At 44.8% G+C, this 13,212-nt stretch overlaps 1 protein-coding gene across 1 annotated transcript in view; it reads right to left on the bottom strand.

The window, feature by feature from the left end:
* Positions 1-7,286: 7,286 nt before the first annotated feature.
* Positions 7,287-13,212, bottom strand: part of TMEM132C (transmembrane protein 132C) — a 218,977-nt gene continuing 213,051 nt past the window's right edge. The window contains exon 9 of the mRNA XM_026114607.2: positions 7,287-12,091. Coding sequence (XP_025970392.1) covers positions 10,892-12,091 — 1,200 coding nt within the window. The 3' untranslated portion in view covers positions 7,287-10,891. The remainder of the gene's footprint in view (positions 12,092-13,212) is intronic.

Raw genomic sequence — 13,212 nt, 5'->3', positions numbered from 1 at the left:
GAGCTCAAGAAACCCTCACTCACACGTACTTGATCGCTGCTGTCTGGGTCTCATTAGTGCTACCTGAGGGAAAAAGCCCCAGAGCTCTGGTAACTGCAGGTAGAGTCACAAGAGACAGCATTTGGGGGAACACCCCATATTAGTCTGCTTGGTGGGTTTCCAAAAAGCCCTCTTCGTCAACATGATCTTGTGCTTTATTCAAACATATTTTAAAGCCTACTACTACTACAATCAATACCCTACAGAGCAGATAAGGTACTCTTGTAGCACTTAAAACAAAAAAACTCCACGCACACCACATGTAAAACTCATGCCGTGTTGATGGATGTGGTATGACGAACCTAGAGGCATGATGGAAAAAGTAAATGGCAGATCCCAAAATGCAGGGGTGGAGTGGAAGGATGGGAAATAGTGCCTTGATCTGCCAAAGTGTTTCTGTTAAATAATATTAATCTTTTCAGACAATCCATGAAAAGACCCTGTAGCAATATCATATTAAATTAATAGAGTCTCATCATTATGGTAACCTCAGCTCAATTTTATAAGATCTGTAGTGTCATAATAACCAAAGAGGAGTCCCCAAATAATTCTGCTCCTATAACTATTACTATTAAATGACACTGAAGTGATGGTCATTAGCTGCATAGCATTTTGGCGGCCTGTCTAGAATGGAGCTTTTTGCCTACAGTCCAGCAGAGGCTTATAAGCTGTATAATTCTGGGAACCAAAATCTTGCCCATCATCATATAACATTTAATTATGACTTGCTCCCAGAATCAGTCACTATAACTAAGAGCTCGATTATCATTTATTTGGACAGCCCTTACCAACAGTACAGTTCATCATAGTTCCTTAGGTGTTAGCACCAGTCCAGGCTTTGGTACCTGCTGTGCTTCTGCTGCTCCCCATGACAGTGAGAACCAGGCAAAGGAGCTGTAAGTCTCACGGGGTTTACAACAGATCTTAGTTCCAAACCAGGAAAATTATCACTCCAAATGAGGAAAGACCAGAACAGACAGGGAAATTACATGCACATTAAAAACAAAAAACAAAACAAACAAAAAAACCACAACACATCCACACACCACTAAAAAGCACTCCTATCCTTTACACAGTTTAAGCCTTTATTTAATCTCTTCTCTCACAGGACTTCAGAAACAAAGTGAATGAGGACAGTTTGATATGAGCCAATGGTGGAACAGGGATTTCTCAGCCAGGTGCCTCATCTTTTAGGCCAGCTCTAATACACTGGCAAAACAGCCAAGAGCCTTCTGCAGGATTTCCCCTTCCTATTCTGCAGGATTTCCCCTTCCTATTCTGCAGGATTTCCCCTTCCTATTCTGCAGGATTTCCCCTTCCTATTCTGCAGGATTTCCCCTTCCTATTCTGCAGGATTTCCCCTTCCTATTCTGCAGGATTTCCCCTTCCTATTCTGCAGGATTTCCCCTTCCTATTCTGCAGGATTTCCCCTTCCTATTCTGCAGGATTTCCCCTTCCTATTCTGCAGGATTTCCCCTTCCTATTCTGCAGGATTTCCCCTTCCTATTCTGCATTTGTAGCCAAACAGAAGTGCCCAGATAACTACGGTGCTGCATTCTGGTTATGAAGGATTCTAGCCTAAATCATGGCTTTCATGAATTCAGTTCCTATTCACATGTAGTTGAACTCAGATGATCAGATTTCAACCTTGCAGTGTAAAGCTAGATGCTGCAAAGCCACCCCAGCAGCCCGACCACAGAGGCACTTCTCCATCCCCTGCGCTCCATTTTGCAGGCAGCCAGTTTGCTGCATGCCCTGCAGCAGGTAGGGGTGTAGTCAAAACCAGGCCAGCAAAAAAAGGGGCAAAACAAGAGCCTACCTTTGCCTTTTAAGGCAAAAAAGACTGTTATCAGCTAAGTGTGCTATTGCACCTCCAGAAAGCTGTTACGCTGGGTGGAAGCTGCCTGGCATGGCTCAAAGCATCCCCTCCCACAGCCAGGGGAGCAACCAGCCCAGGATGCCTTTGCAACTTGATATGGCTCGACTGAATGTACAGTCAGACATCTTGTCCCCACGATGCTTGTAGCTGGCTTTAACACTGCAGTTTCATACAAAGAGCTTTAATCCCTCCCTAGCATAAGCATAAAAAGAATGGGTCTGAGTTTGTCCAAAATAAGTAATCAAGAGGGAGTTATTTGGTAATTTGCATTAGAATTGGTCTCTGCTGCTGCATCTTTGCTGACAGCTTATTTTTAAGCATAGAAATCCAGCTTAGGAGCCTTTCAAAACAGACACTCTCTTGCTGCTATGGCTACTTGGTCTTGGAGCTTGGCAAGGAGGAAAGAAGAAAGATATGTGCAAGTGCTGAGGGTCACTCTCCCATTTCCAACCCAGCAAGTTGCTCCATGAATGAACTGCTTTGGTCAGTACCTCCCTGCTTTCCAATTCTGAGTGCCTTTTTCAGGTTGTCTCCCAAATTTAACCAAAGTCTAACTGTTTCCAGAAGCTAAGGGTGAGCCAGCATGCTTGCTGTTTAGAGGAACATGCACTTTCAGGTGGAGCCTTTTGCAGGATCCAGTAAAGCAATACTGAAGGGAATTAGGAGGCAGCGCTGTATCCAGGACAGAGCTGGCTTTGCACTATCAGGTGTTTCAGCATGCACGTACCAGAAACCCATCTGCTGACACACTTCACAGAAGCACTCGTCTTGTGGCCAAACTTAGGACCCCAGTTTGTGATGCGGAACAAACGCAGACAAGCTTTTCCCAGTGAGAAACAATCCCTGGAAGTTATCTCCCTTTAGTCTTTCAGGGAAAGGGTAGGAATTTTCTTAGTTTAAAATCCATGACACCTTAGAAGAATGTTTAGAAGACTAAAGCTGTTAATCACAGCCTCTCTGCTCTGGTGTTTGCAATCTTGTATCCCAGCCCATCCAGTATTTCTGAGACTGGGAGCTCTCTCAGGCCCTCTTCTGAAAGCACAGCTCCCACTCACTAGCTTGCTCTGCTTCTCATTCCACCCTCTGTATTGATTCACCCCTGCAAACCTGGGCCTGGGGAGGTCTCACCACACACCAGGATCTACCGTCAAGGCTGGTCAAACAGATTGCCTCTGTCCTTTTGAGAGCCCCTCTTCATCTTGTCCTCCAGAGGCAGAAAATAAGTGTTTATTCTGGCTAGAACAAAAGATATTTCTGCTCCCTGTTAATTGTGTCGAATTTCCCAATCTGTCCAATTTGCCACCGCACCAGTCTTCCCTCCCTTAAGAGAGATTGCCATAGAAATATGAGATTGCTCCAATTCTGGATTCAAAGCAATTGACCCATCATTTGTCACAACAAATTCCAGTCCAACTATAATGTGTACATTGGCTTGCAGCTGTGCTCATCTCTCTTTTAAACACCTTCATCATGGTACTGTATAAAAAACTGGTATACCCCTCAGGGCAGTTGTTCACAGAGACAGAAAATATTTCCTTTCCCTAGCATGCGATTATTCCTTAATCCCACCAGCAACAGCTTAAACCAAAACCCATTCAGTTGAAAGCCTCCCCAGCGTTTGGTGAATGAACCTTAGCCTTGTAAAATTTAGGATAAGAGTTTTATTGCAAGAACGAGCTGAGAACTCTTCAGCACTTTTTTCCTGACTAGTAACACCACTTTCTCCAAGAGCTTAAGAGAGATTTCTCCAATGAAGAATTCCTCACTGCAGGGTCTGAATCGCAGAGAAACACCCCAAAAAAGCCCCACAGCTACAGCATGCGTATCCCAAACATGAGAGAAGTCAGACTAGTGAGCCCAGCACAAGTACAAGGGATGCAGGATCTCCAAAGGAACGTAGGTATTTGGCATCTGCCTACGGTCCAGTAAACCAGCTCTCAGTCCCTCCCACGCCCTGCTCCATGAGCACCCATGTTACACAGCCAGCTGCCACCTGGGCTCTCTTTAGAAGATCCCTTTTAAAACAAAAGGGAGCACAAGACTGAGATAGGTCCCTGCGAGGCTCCCTCTAGCCCGTGGCAGGGGCAAGGCTGCCCCAGGTTTCGCTTCCTCTGCCGAGGCCTCAGCCCCGCACGGCTCCTGTCTGCGGCCACCAGCCGCATCGTGCCCCAGCGCGACGTGCACGCCCAGCCTCGTGCCATGGAAACCCCACCCCAACAGCTGCGAGAGCCCTTATGTTATGTCAGACTCTTTGAAATGAGGAACAGCACAAGCAAAATAATTGCTTTGAGGCCGCAAAAGCGCTCCACGCAGCTGGGGAGAGGCAAGGCCGGAGCACTGGGTCAGCCAGCAGGGTCCAGCCCCGAGCAGCACAAACCCGGCCTCTGCGGTTTGGGAGCCATGAACAATGTGGGCAGCTGCACTGGCAGCACACTGGCAATTTTAGCTTTCTGCCTCACCCTGAAAGCACGGGCTTTCAGGGCTTGCTGGTTCCTGGCCAAGCACACGGCCCTCTGCGCCCCGACCCGCTTGGGCACAACACGGGCTCCATTTCACGCCCGTAGCGGGGGCTATTTCCTCACCTAGGGCGACGCATGAGGAACCCACACGCTTTCCTCCTGCCAGTTCCCAGCCTCAGGACACCTAAGCAGGCAGAAAGATTTCTCTCTCCCTCCAAACACAGCCCCATAATAAAAAACCCCAAATAAGCTAAGACTCACTTTTTCCACGAGGTCCTTCCTGCGTCAGCAGCCAGCTGGCCTCCCGGGAGTCCCTTCCTCTTCTCTCGCCTCCAGCAGCCACCGCTCTCCTTCCCAGGTGGCCTCTCACCACGCACAAGCAACACATCTCAGCTGTGGAGCCCTTCAACCTGCTGTCCTCTCCCCCAGCAGGCCGTGCTCCTCGTTACTGCCTTCCTCAGGTGACTTCACTAATTACCTCCCCTTGGGCAGGCTGGCCCAGACCCGGTCCCGGCACAGCTGAGCTCCCCGGCCTTGGAAAGGGAAACGTGCGCCCTGGCCCAGAGCACCGGCCTCTCCCCGGGAGCACGGGCCCCCTCGGCCTTCCTCATGGGAAGAGCAACTCTAAGTCACTGCGCTTTTGAGATGAAAGGCACGCTTCTCAGCACAAATTTATTATTAATGAATTTCCGTCCTGGCTCCTTGACAAAAAGCCTACCTTGCGGCGTGTTATCTCTGCAGCCACGCGCCCTGGCACTCGGCGATGCCCTCCTCGGGCGAGCGCGGCCCCTCGCCAGCAGCGCCGTTCAGAGCCCCGTGCCGGTGCCTTTGTAACCGCCGCGCCGCAAAGCTTCAGAAATGTAAATCCTGACATTTGACCCAATGTGAATTTCTCAAATAAATGATATCTCACGGCCTGGTGGTTTCTCCCTGCTGAGAGGATCGTTTATGCCAGCTCGCTCAGAAATGGGCTTTGACAGAATTTTTGGTCAGCGGAAGATAAATTGAAAAATTTCAGCATCTGCCTCTGTCTCTAAAGCACCACATCCTGCAGCTTCAGGAAAATTAAATGTGATGTCAGGGCCGCATATTTTTTTTAATCCTCTCCCTTGTTTCTTGAAATAAGACTCTTCCTCACAGAGACCGTGCTGTTTTGAAGACATGCTCCAGTTCAGCTGCACGTTACAGGAATCAGTCAGACCACACAAGCCTAGTGGCCTCTTCTGGGCTTAAAACCTACGAGTAGCACAGAGAACCACAGTGCCAAGTCTCCAAGGAAAGAAAGAAAACCCCTCTGCCTCCTTCTCTTCCCTCTGAAAAAATGGAAGCCTTATTTTGGAAAAGTTTAACGGCTTTTATGTAGATATCCTACAAACTGTTCCCTGGTGTTTAGTAGGTCCATGCAGACAAGTGAGGAGTGCTCTGAATTTCCATCCTGCTCTGCACTGGGAATCCTTCACACACGTTTACCTGGGAAGGCATCAGGCCGTTGTGCACTTCCCTAGAGATGCACCAGCAGCTTTCTGGCCCCCTCCCCAGCCAGGGACCTTGCAGGATTAGGTTACAAATTTGAGAAGTTTAGAGGCCACTTTGGGCTCTTGAGATACAGAAGGCTTTTCTGGGCTTCAGGGAATGCCTCTGTGCAGAGCCTGGCACCTGGCCCCTGCCAGAGAGCAGCAGCAGCAGGGCAGGCTTTGCTCTGCCCACACTGCACAACCCTTACAAATAACCCTCTCCCTCTCTTCAAACTCAGCACTGCCCAAATACGAAAAGCACCTTTTCTTTTAAAGTTGCATGCTAGTGGGACTCGGGAGGAGCAGCCATAAACACCCCAAACCCTTCATGATTTGCCTTGCCATTCAACCAGGCCCAAATTGAGGTGAGGGCAGAGGCAGCAGGTACCTTGGCAGCAGACTGCTGGAAGCAGCAAGAGACAGTCACCTTGCTTACTTCATTTGAATCAGTGTCCTAACAGCCAGGCTGACACCTGTTACTAAAGGAAATACCAAAATACATAAAACAGTTTCTGCTGCTGAAGAGACCAGCCTGTGCCAGGAGAGGCAGTCATCACCCCATCCCTCCTACTCCAGGCAGCAGAGCCCAGCTCTCTACAGCTCTTCTGCAGCCTTCTCTCTTCTTACTTCCATGGCAGAAGCAAACCAACCCATCAGCCAGGGAAGTATACAAGTTCAGTTCCACCATGTGGCAAGACAGCTTTAAAACAACTCTTTTCCTAAACAGTCAAGGACTTCTCATATATATAAAATCAAAGGTCCAGACTCCCAGCTGCTCTCAGTTAACGTGGCTCTACCAGATGGCGTCAATGGAGACGCACAGATTTACAGCACATGTGGATCTAGACAGAAATGCTGTAGTTGTGACTAGCAAAACAGTTGATGCAGGATCTTGGAACTGGAAAGGCTTCCCAAACCCCCCCGCCCCCCCACCCGCAGGCCTCACATTGTGCAGGCCTGTAGTTAAACACATCTCGCCCTGTCTGAACCCATTTTCCACATTTCAATTACTATTGCATATCTGCTGCAGAGCCTGAGGCTGTGGTTCTGCCTGTTCACTGTAGGATGATGCCATATTAAGATAAGCAGTATGTCAGGTGTCTTCCTCTTATATCTTTAAAACCCCACCTTGTAGCCAATATGGAGGTTAGCTGAAATCCATCAGTTGATAACCTGGGAACTAAAAGACATCAATAACTGGCATGTGTTAGTGAAAAAGCAACAGAGAAAAACATTGCAAGGGCTTCAGGGATGTTATGTTTCCATTTCAATTTGCTCCGGGGAAGTGGCTGCACTGGCTACCCCGAGAATCCTGCAGTGCTTCTGAAACTGCTGCTTATGCCTCTCCTTTCGGCCACGGCATGTGTTTATGCTGGCAGTTGTATGTGACTGTCATCGTTTGGGAAGTGATTATTATGGCACAGACAAGATAAAAAGTCAGAAGTGTAACAAATGTACATGGTAATCTGCAGCATGTGTAAAATGCCATGTGCACGGGTGAATGGCACAGGTCCAGCCCTGGGCTACAGGCTGCAGGCAAAGGAGCCCCACATGTGTGTGAGGCTCCGAAAGCACCCGCTTGGGAGGCACTCTACAGAGACAGCTTCTTCTAATTCAAATACCATGACAAAATAATGTCATTGAGAACTCATACATGGCTAATAGTCAGCAAAATTTTTGCTCTTACAGGAGGCGTCATTTGCACTTTGGCCAATGCCACAATGATCATCACTGTATAAAACAAATACTATTTTTAAAAGGGCAGTTATCTCAAACATTCTGCCTCAGTCTGAATCTACACCAGAGAACTATACATACAATCAATAAACAAAAAAAGGAAACAATTGTGATTATTTCACTGTAGTACAATGAATAAATGGTAACTTTCCTACTGATAACAGAATATCTCTGCTCCTCTCTGGGAAAGTTGAATCCAACCTGAGTTGCACTAGTATAGCAATGTGTCTTTCAACACAAATTTACCTGCTGGTGACAAGGGATGGCAACATAGTTTCTCCTAGGAAACTTCAATTTTTTCCCATCCTCATTTCCATGAAAAAATGTCTCTCTTTCTTGAAAAAACATTTGAGCTTTTGGAGCAGAGGTGAATTAGAAATAATGTTTCTATTCACTGTGAAATACTTTTCCTAGACAAGATGGTGAAACAGCAAGGTCAAAAAAAACAGGCACATGCCATCATGAAAATACAGAGCAAGATGAATTCTCCTCCTAAGTTTTTCTCTCAGTAACCAACTGTTTATTATGTTAGACGGAGATACCATTTTCTCTTCTGATCCTGCCAAAACTCAGCAGCCGAAAACAAAGTCAGGGTGCACAGATCAGAAATAGTGATTTAGAAATCACTCCTTTCCTCTCGAGCCAGTATTGTACCAGCATCCCAGAAAGTGCAAGGGAGAGCTGGTTTTCTGGAGGTGCCATCTTTCATGTGTGCTGTAACCCACCGGGGCTGTTAGGAACATTTTCCGCCTTCTTAAAAATGCATTTTATACAATTATACTCTGTGTAGGTTCGTGCTACCCTGGCGTATTATTTTTGTTCTGTACCATCTTTCTTGCTCCTCTCCTGCTGTATTTTGCAGCTCCTTGCTGTAAATGTCTTTTTCACCTCAGAGACACCTGCATTTTCGCAGGAAGATATACTGATCCCTGAGGTGTGGCTGATGCATCACTGTGCTTAGCTTGTAAAGGAGCTGGGGGTCCTCTGGGATAGAGGGTGCTTTGTACATGTCAGTTGTGATTCAGTGCAACTTGCTTCCATCTGAACCTACTGTATCAATCAGAGAAGCAACATAATTAATTATGACTGGGCTGCAAGGAAGTTACACACATCAGAAGCAGGATTCCTGGAGTTGTTCATGCTGATGGTAGGCATGAAGATGAGCATGATTAATAGTGACAATGCAATGAACTGTGCCCGCCTGCTGTCCTCTCCTGCCATCCATCATCATCACCACATGTTGGGTGGGAAGGGGAAATGGTTCACAAAGGAAGGGTCAGAGCAGTGAAAAACTTCTATACGTCTCTATTCTTCTCTCTTCAGAAAGCAGCTTAGATTTTTTTTTCCAGTTGTTCAGCATTGGATGCAGTACTTCAACACAAAAATGACAGAAACGGATCCCTCCCCTCAGAAAAGAGAGGTTAATTTGTCAAGCCATGTAAAGCATTTTAATTACAATTTGTATAACGTATAAATAAATATTACATTCTTTCAGTCTACAATGCATACTAGGCATATCTTGTTAAAATGTCCATCTATGTTACTGGGTGGCAGGATTGATTTTGTCCACATAAAAAAACCCTCAAACTACTGAGTTTAGTAATTAAAAAAAAAAGGAATACATGGGTCTAAAGACACGAACTGACAAATAATGCAAGTGCTTCCAGCTAACAGTCAAGAGATAATACTGCTTGCCAAAAGGCTGGCTATAACAACCTCCTTTCAGTTACAAAAGATTTTGGATGACAGTGGTTTCCTCATTGCATAGACTTTGATCTGCATCCTCCATTAGTGTAAACTGGCACCGAGCGGACGTTCTGCCACTTTACACAAAGAATCTACTACTCCATTTTGTATTTGCTTCGGATTCATTACTGGTCTTCTATTTTGTTATTCAAAACAACAGCTTTACAATCTAATCTAGAATTTTCAGTCTGAGCTGGTCCAATGGCAAAAAAATCTATAAAATAGCTCCAAGTATTTCTTCATCTTGGTTCAATAACATTTCCCTCCCTTCAAACAGTGAGTCCAGAGGCCAGCTCTTCCAGTACAAGGACATAAACATTTGGGGACAATCAATGTCTTTCTGTCCATTCTTCTAGCTTTCAGAGCTTGATTAGAGCTGGTGACATTAGAATAAACAGAAAATTACAGAATGAAATTACAATTTCATGGACTTGGCAAAAAACAAAATCCAGGCTGTACATATTTGGCCTGTGATGGTCTCAGTTCCAGGTACATTTAAAATGCACCAGTGGGGCATTCCCATCGGTTGTTACTTCTAAATGCTAACATAAAACAGCACCTTCTTCCCCTGGTGAAACATGGGAACTTTGGTTGTGGAAATTTAGAACAAACAACTAAACAAACAATCCAAACCTGAAAGTAAAATTAACACTTCTTCCAAACAGAACATATTTCTAGCTAGTGCGGAACAATTGAGGCTTATGCTTCCAGAAGAGACACCACACTGAAATTATTAGTCAATATTTATCCTCTGAGTTCTTTAAATGTCAGGAAATTATTTGTAGCTAACTTAGAAACAAAATATTCTTGGTCCACTGCAAGCTTAATGAATTGCAAATTTTCCTGTTTTTTAAAGATCTTTAAAAGAAAAATACAAAATGGAAAATGATTCAGTATCACCTTGCAAGACAAACAGAAAAGTAAAAATAAAAATACCAGGTAATTCCTTCCTCCTTCACACACACTTTATGCCAAGGACATGTCTTCACTTCAAATGAAGGAACAGAAAGAAACGGATCGAGTAACAATCTAAAAAGTCTCCTTACGGGTCATGTGTCCAAAATCCTGATGTTTTATTAGAAATATAAACAAGTTATTGTTTGTTTCCTGTTTATTCTTTTCATGATCTCTTCTGTTCTTTTTTTTTTAAACAAATATTTTTGGTACTTTGAAACATCACTATCATTATGATTACGATGACCCATAAAATACATTTTCACAACCTCACCTTGCTCAGTTCATCATACTGGTCATTCCAATTTCTTATTCCTTTCTGCTATTTATATTCCACTTCCTAAATCCACGAATGGTAGAATATCCGCTGGAAAAACAAAACAAAGCGAAAAAACGAAACAAAAAACAAACCATGGACAGTTTGGCAAATTTCTTTCCCTGATTATAAAAACTGCCTTATCATTTCTCCTGTGGATTCCTTCCCCTCCCCCTCTTCTGTCCCAATATATACTGTAGAACTGAAGGCATCAAGGTGTGGTTAAACCCAGAAAACCAGCGAGGAGCTACACTTTGTCTTTGAACTTCTCCATGTAGTTTCGTATCTCTTTGGAGTCCCCCAGGTCCATATCCTGGCACACCCACTTAATATCATCATCATTGCTACTTAGGATTGAGTTGACAGTAGGACAACCATCGTCAGGTGGGATGGTAGTGAATGTCGTGAATTTTACCCGCTTCCGTTTAGATGTCGGAGAATGTAAAGGTTCGGATTTCTGTTCCTTTCCGAGTTTGCCCCCTGAGTCAGCACACCTATGAATCTGGCTCTGAATGTTCTTCTGAGCACTGCCATTGAGGAGCTGGTTGCTCTCCTCACAGCCCGTCCCTCGGTCAATAATAGTTGTGTGCTCATCCTGCTGAGGTGACACGTCTGCTGTGTTCTCCAGCAGTTCCGCTTCATTTCCTAGCCAGACCCAGTCATGAGAATGGGTCATAGTGGCCTGTCCTTCCACCAGAACCTGCTTGTGACGGTATTTCAGTGCAAATGTTGCACAGTTTATTAGGAAGACAAGAATTGCCAGGCAGAAGACCCCTAGCAGAGCATACATCCCGATCTCCAAATCGCTAAGGCCCCTAGGTGTCTGTACCAGGTCATTTTCCTCCATGCCTGTGTTGCTTTTTGGGAGGTCAACTTGAGCAGGGAAGTTGGTGAAGTCTATGGGAATGTTCTGCAGCTGGCTATCATCTGCGAGTTTGCTGCCATCCAGCCTATTGTTTTTAATTACTTTATTTTTTATTACGGATTTTGCTGTGGTACTGACTTTCCTGATGGCACTTTCCTCTCGCTCTGCCGAAGAGCTACCATAATATCGTCCATCCTGACCATATCGTTCCTGATCTGACACCTTGTGCCGCCGGTCACTAGCGTGGTTTTCAATCTCATCAGCATCATAATCTCCACCTGTATCGGAGTCGGCATCATTCTGGCCAAACTTGACTTTGATGTTGCCATTCCCCACAGCCAAGACACTTTTCCTCTTGGACTTTTGGCAGGCTTCAGAAATCATCATATCTACCTTGATTAATGTGCCCTGACCTTCACCTTCTGCTGTCACAACTGGCCATTTTAAGGCAGCATTCTGATGGGTCGAGACAACAGATTCATCTAATGATATAGCAGAAAGGGAGAAGTCCTTGGAGTCATAAATGTCCAGGGGAGTAACAGAGCTGTCACTGAATTGGATCCAGGTGCTTACCACAGCTTCCTGAAAGGAGAGGGACATGGTTAAAGACAGGGTCTTTAATAAAACAACTCAACCCATTGCAGCTCATCAGCTTCTCGGCTCTGAAAGGCAGCAGGAGGACGTGGGAGACAACAGCTCAACACCACATTCAAAGCACACCACGCTTCAACTGAAAAATTGGTCACATTTTTCACTAAGATTCCACCGCTATCCTTTGCATAAATGTTTTGCAAAAGAAAATATAAAATAATTGATATGAGATGTCCATAATACCAACATTAGCAAGCTACAATTTATATGATTTATAAAGAAAGCCATTCCTGTCATACAAAACCTGAAAGAGGCAAACAGAAAAATTACTAGAGGCACTTGACGGTAGACTTATTTTCCTCATGTTCCCCATGCAGAGGTTTCACAGGGAGCTGTCAGATTAAACAGGGCATAAATATCTCAGCAGGAATAAGGAGCTACCATAGCATCTTAGAAATGGCTGGAGCGAAAGATTCACCTGAAAGAAAAAGATTCACAGAACAATTGCCATTTTGCAGGAGAAGGGTTTGTTTTAAGTGAAACACACTTTATCCTCGAGATAATTAAAAAGTTCACTGTATTTCTATGTCAAGGAGAGGACGATGGGGATTCTGGTGTGATCTCTGTGATACACAAATGGCCTGGATTTAATTGGACTGTCTTTGTTCTCTGCAGGTAGCACTGTTAGTAGTCATCATTAGAAACAAATACAAAGCTAGAGGTCAGCTCTTTACCATTTGAATCCCATCCAGATGATAAAGATATTTACTTCTCCACGTCTCAGTAGCTTTCTTTGCAGGAGATTTCTTTATTTTTTCATTTGCTCCATGTCTTGCCTGTTTAGCCAGAATACCTGCAGGCAGGCTGCCGGAATGCAGCTTCACACAAAACGAACTTCTTTTCTTCACCAAACTTAAACTGCAGATAGCCTTAATAACTTTACATTTGGGTACGTCAGAACAAGTGGGTTGAAAATCACCACTGGGGAAAAATATTGCCACCCTGTTAACATCCAGTCATAATACAAATTTACAACCTAATATGGTTTTCAATTGGTTACAATTTGTTATGCTATGGTTATAAACAAAGGGAATTGCTACCCTTCTAGTTAA

This window comes from Dromaius novaehollandiae, chromosome 17, assembly GCF_036370855.1.
Source record: "Dromaius novaehollandiae isolate bDroNov1 chromosome 17, bDroNov1.hap1, whole genome shotgun sequence".
Taxonomy (NCBI): domain Eukaryota; kingdom Metazoa; phylum Chordata; class Aves; order Casuariiformes; family Dromaiidae; genus Dromaius; species Dromaius novaehollandiae.
The sequence above is the reverse complement of the archived record's forward strand: the minus strand, read 5'-3'. Positions and strand labels throughout refer to the sequence as shown.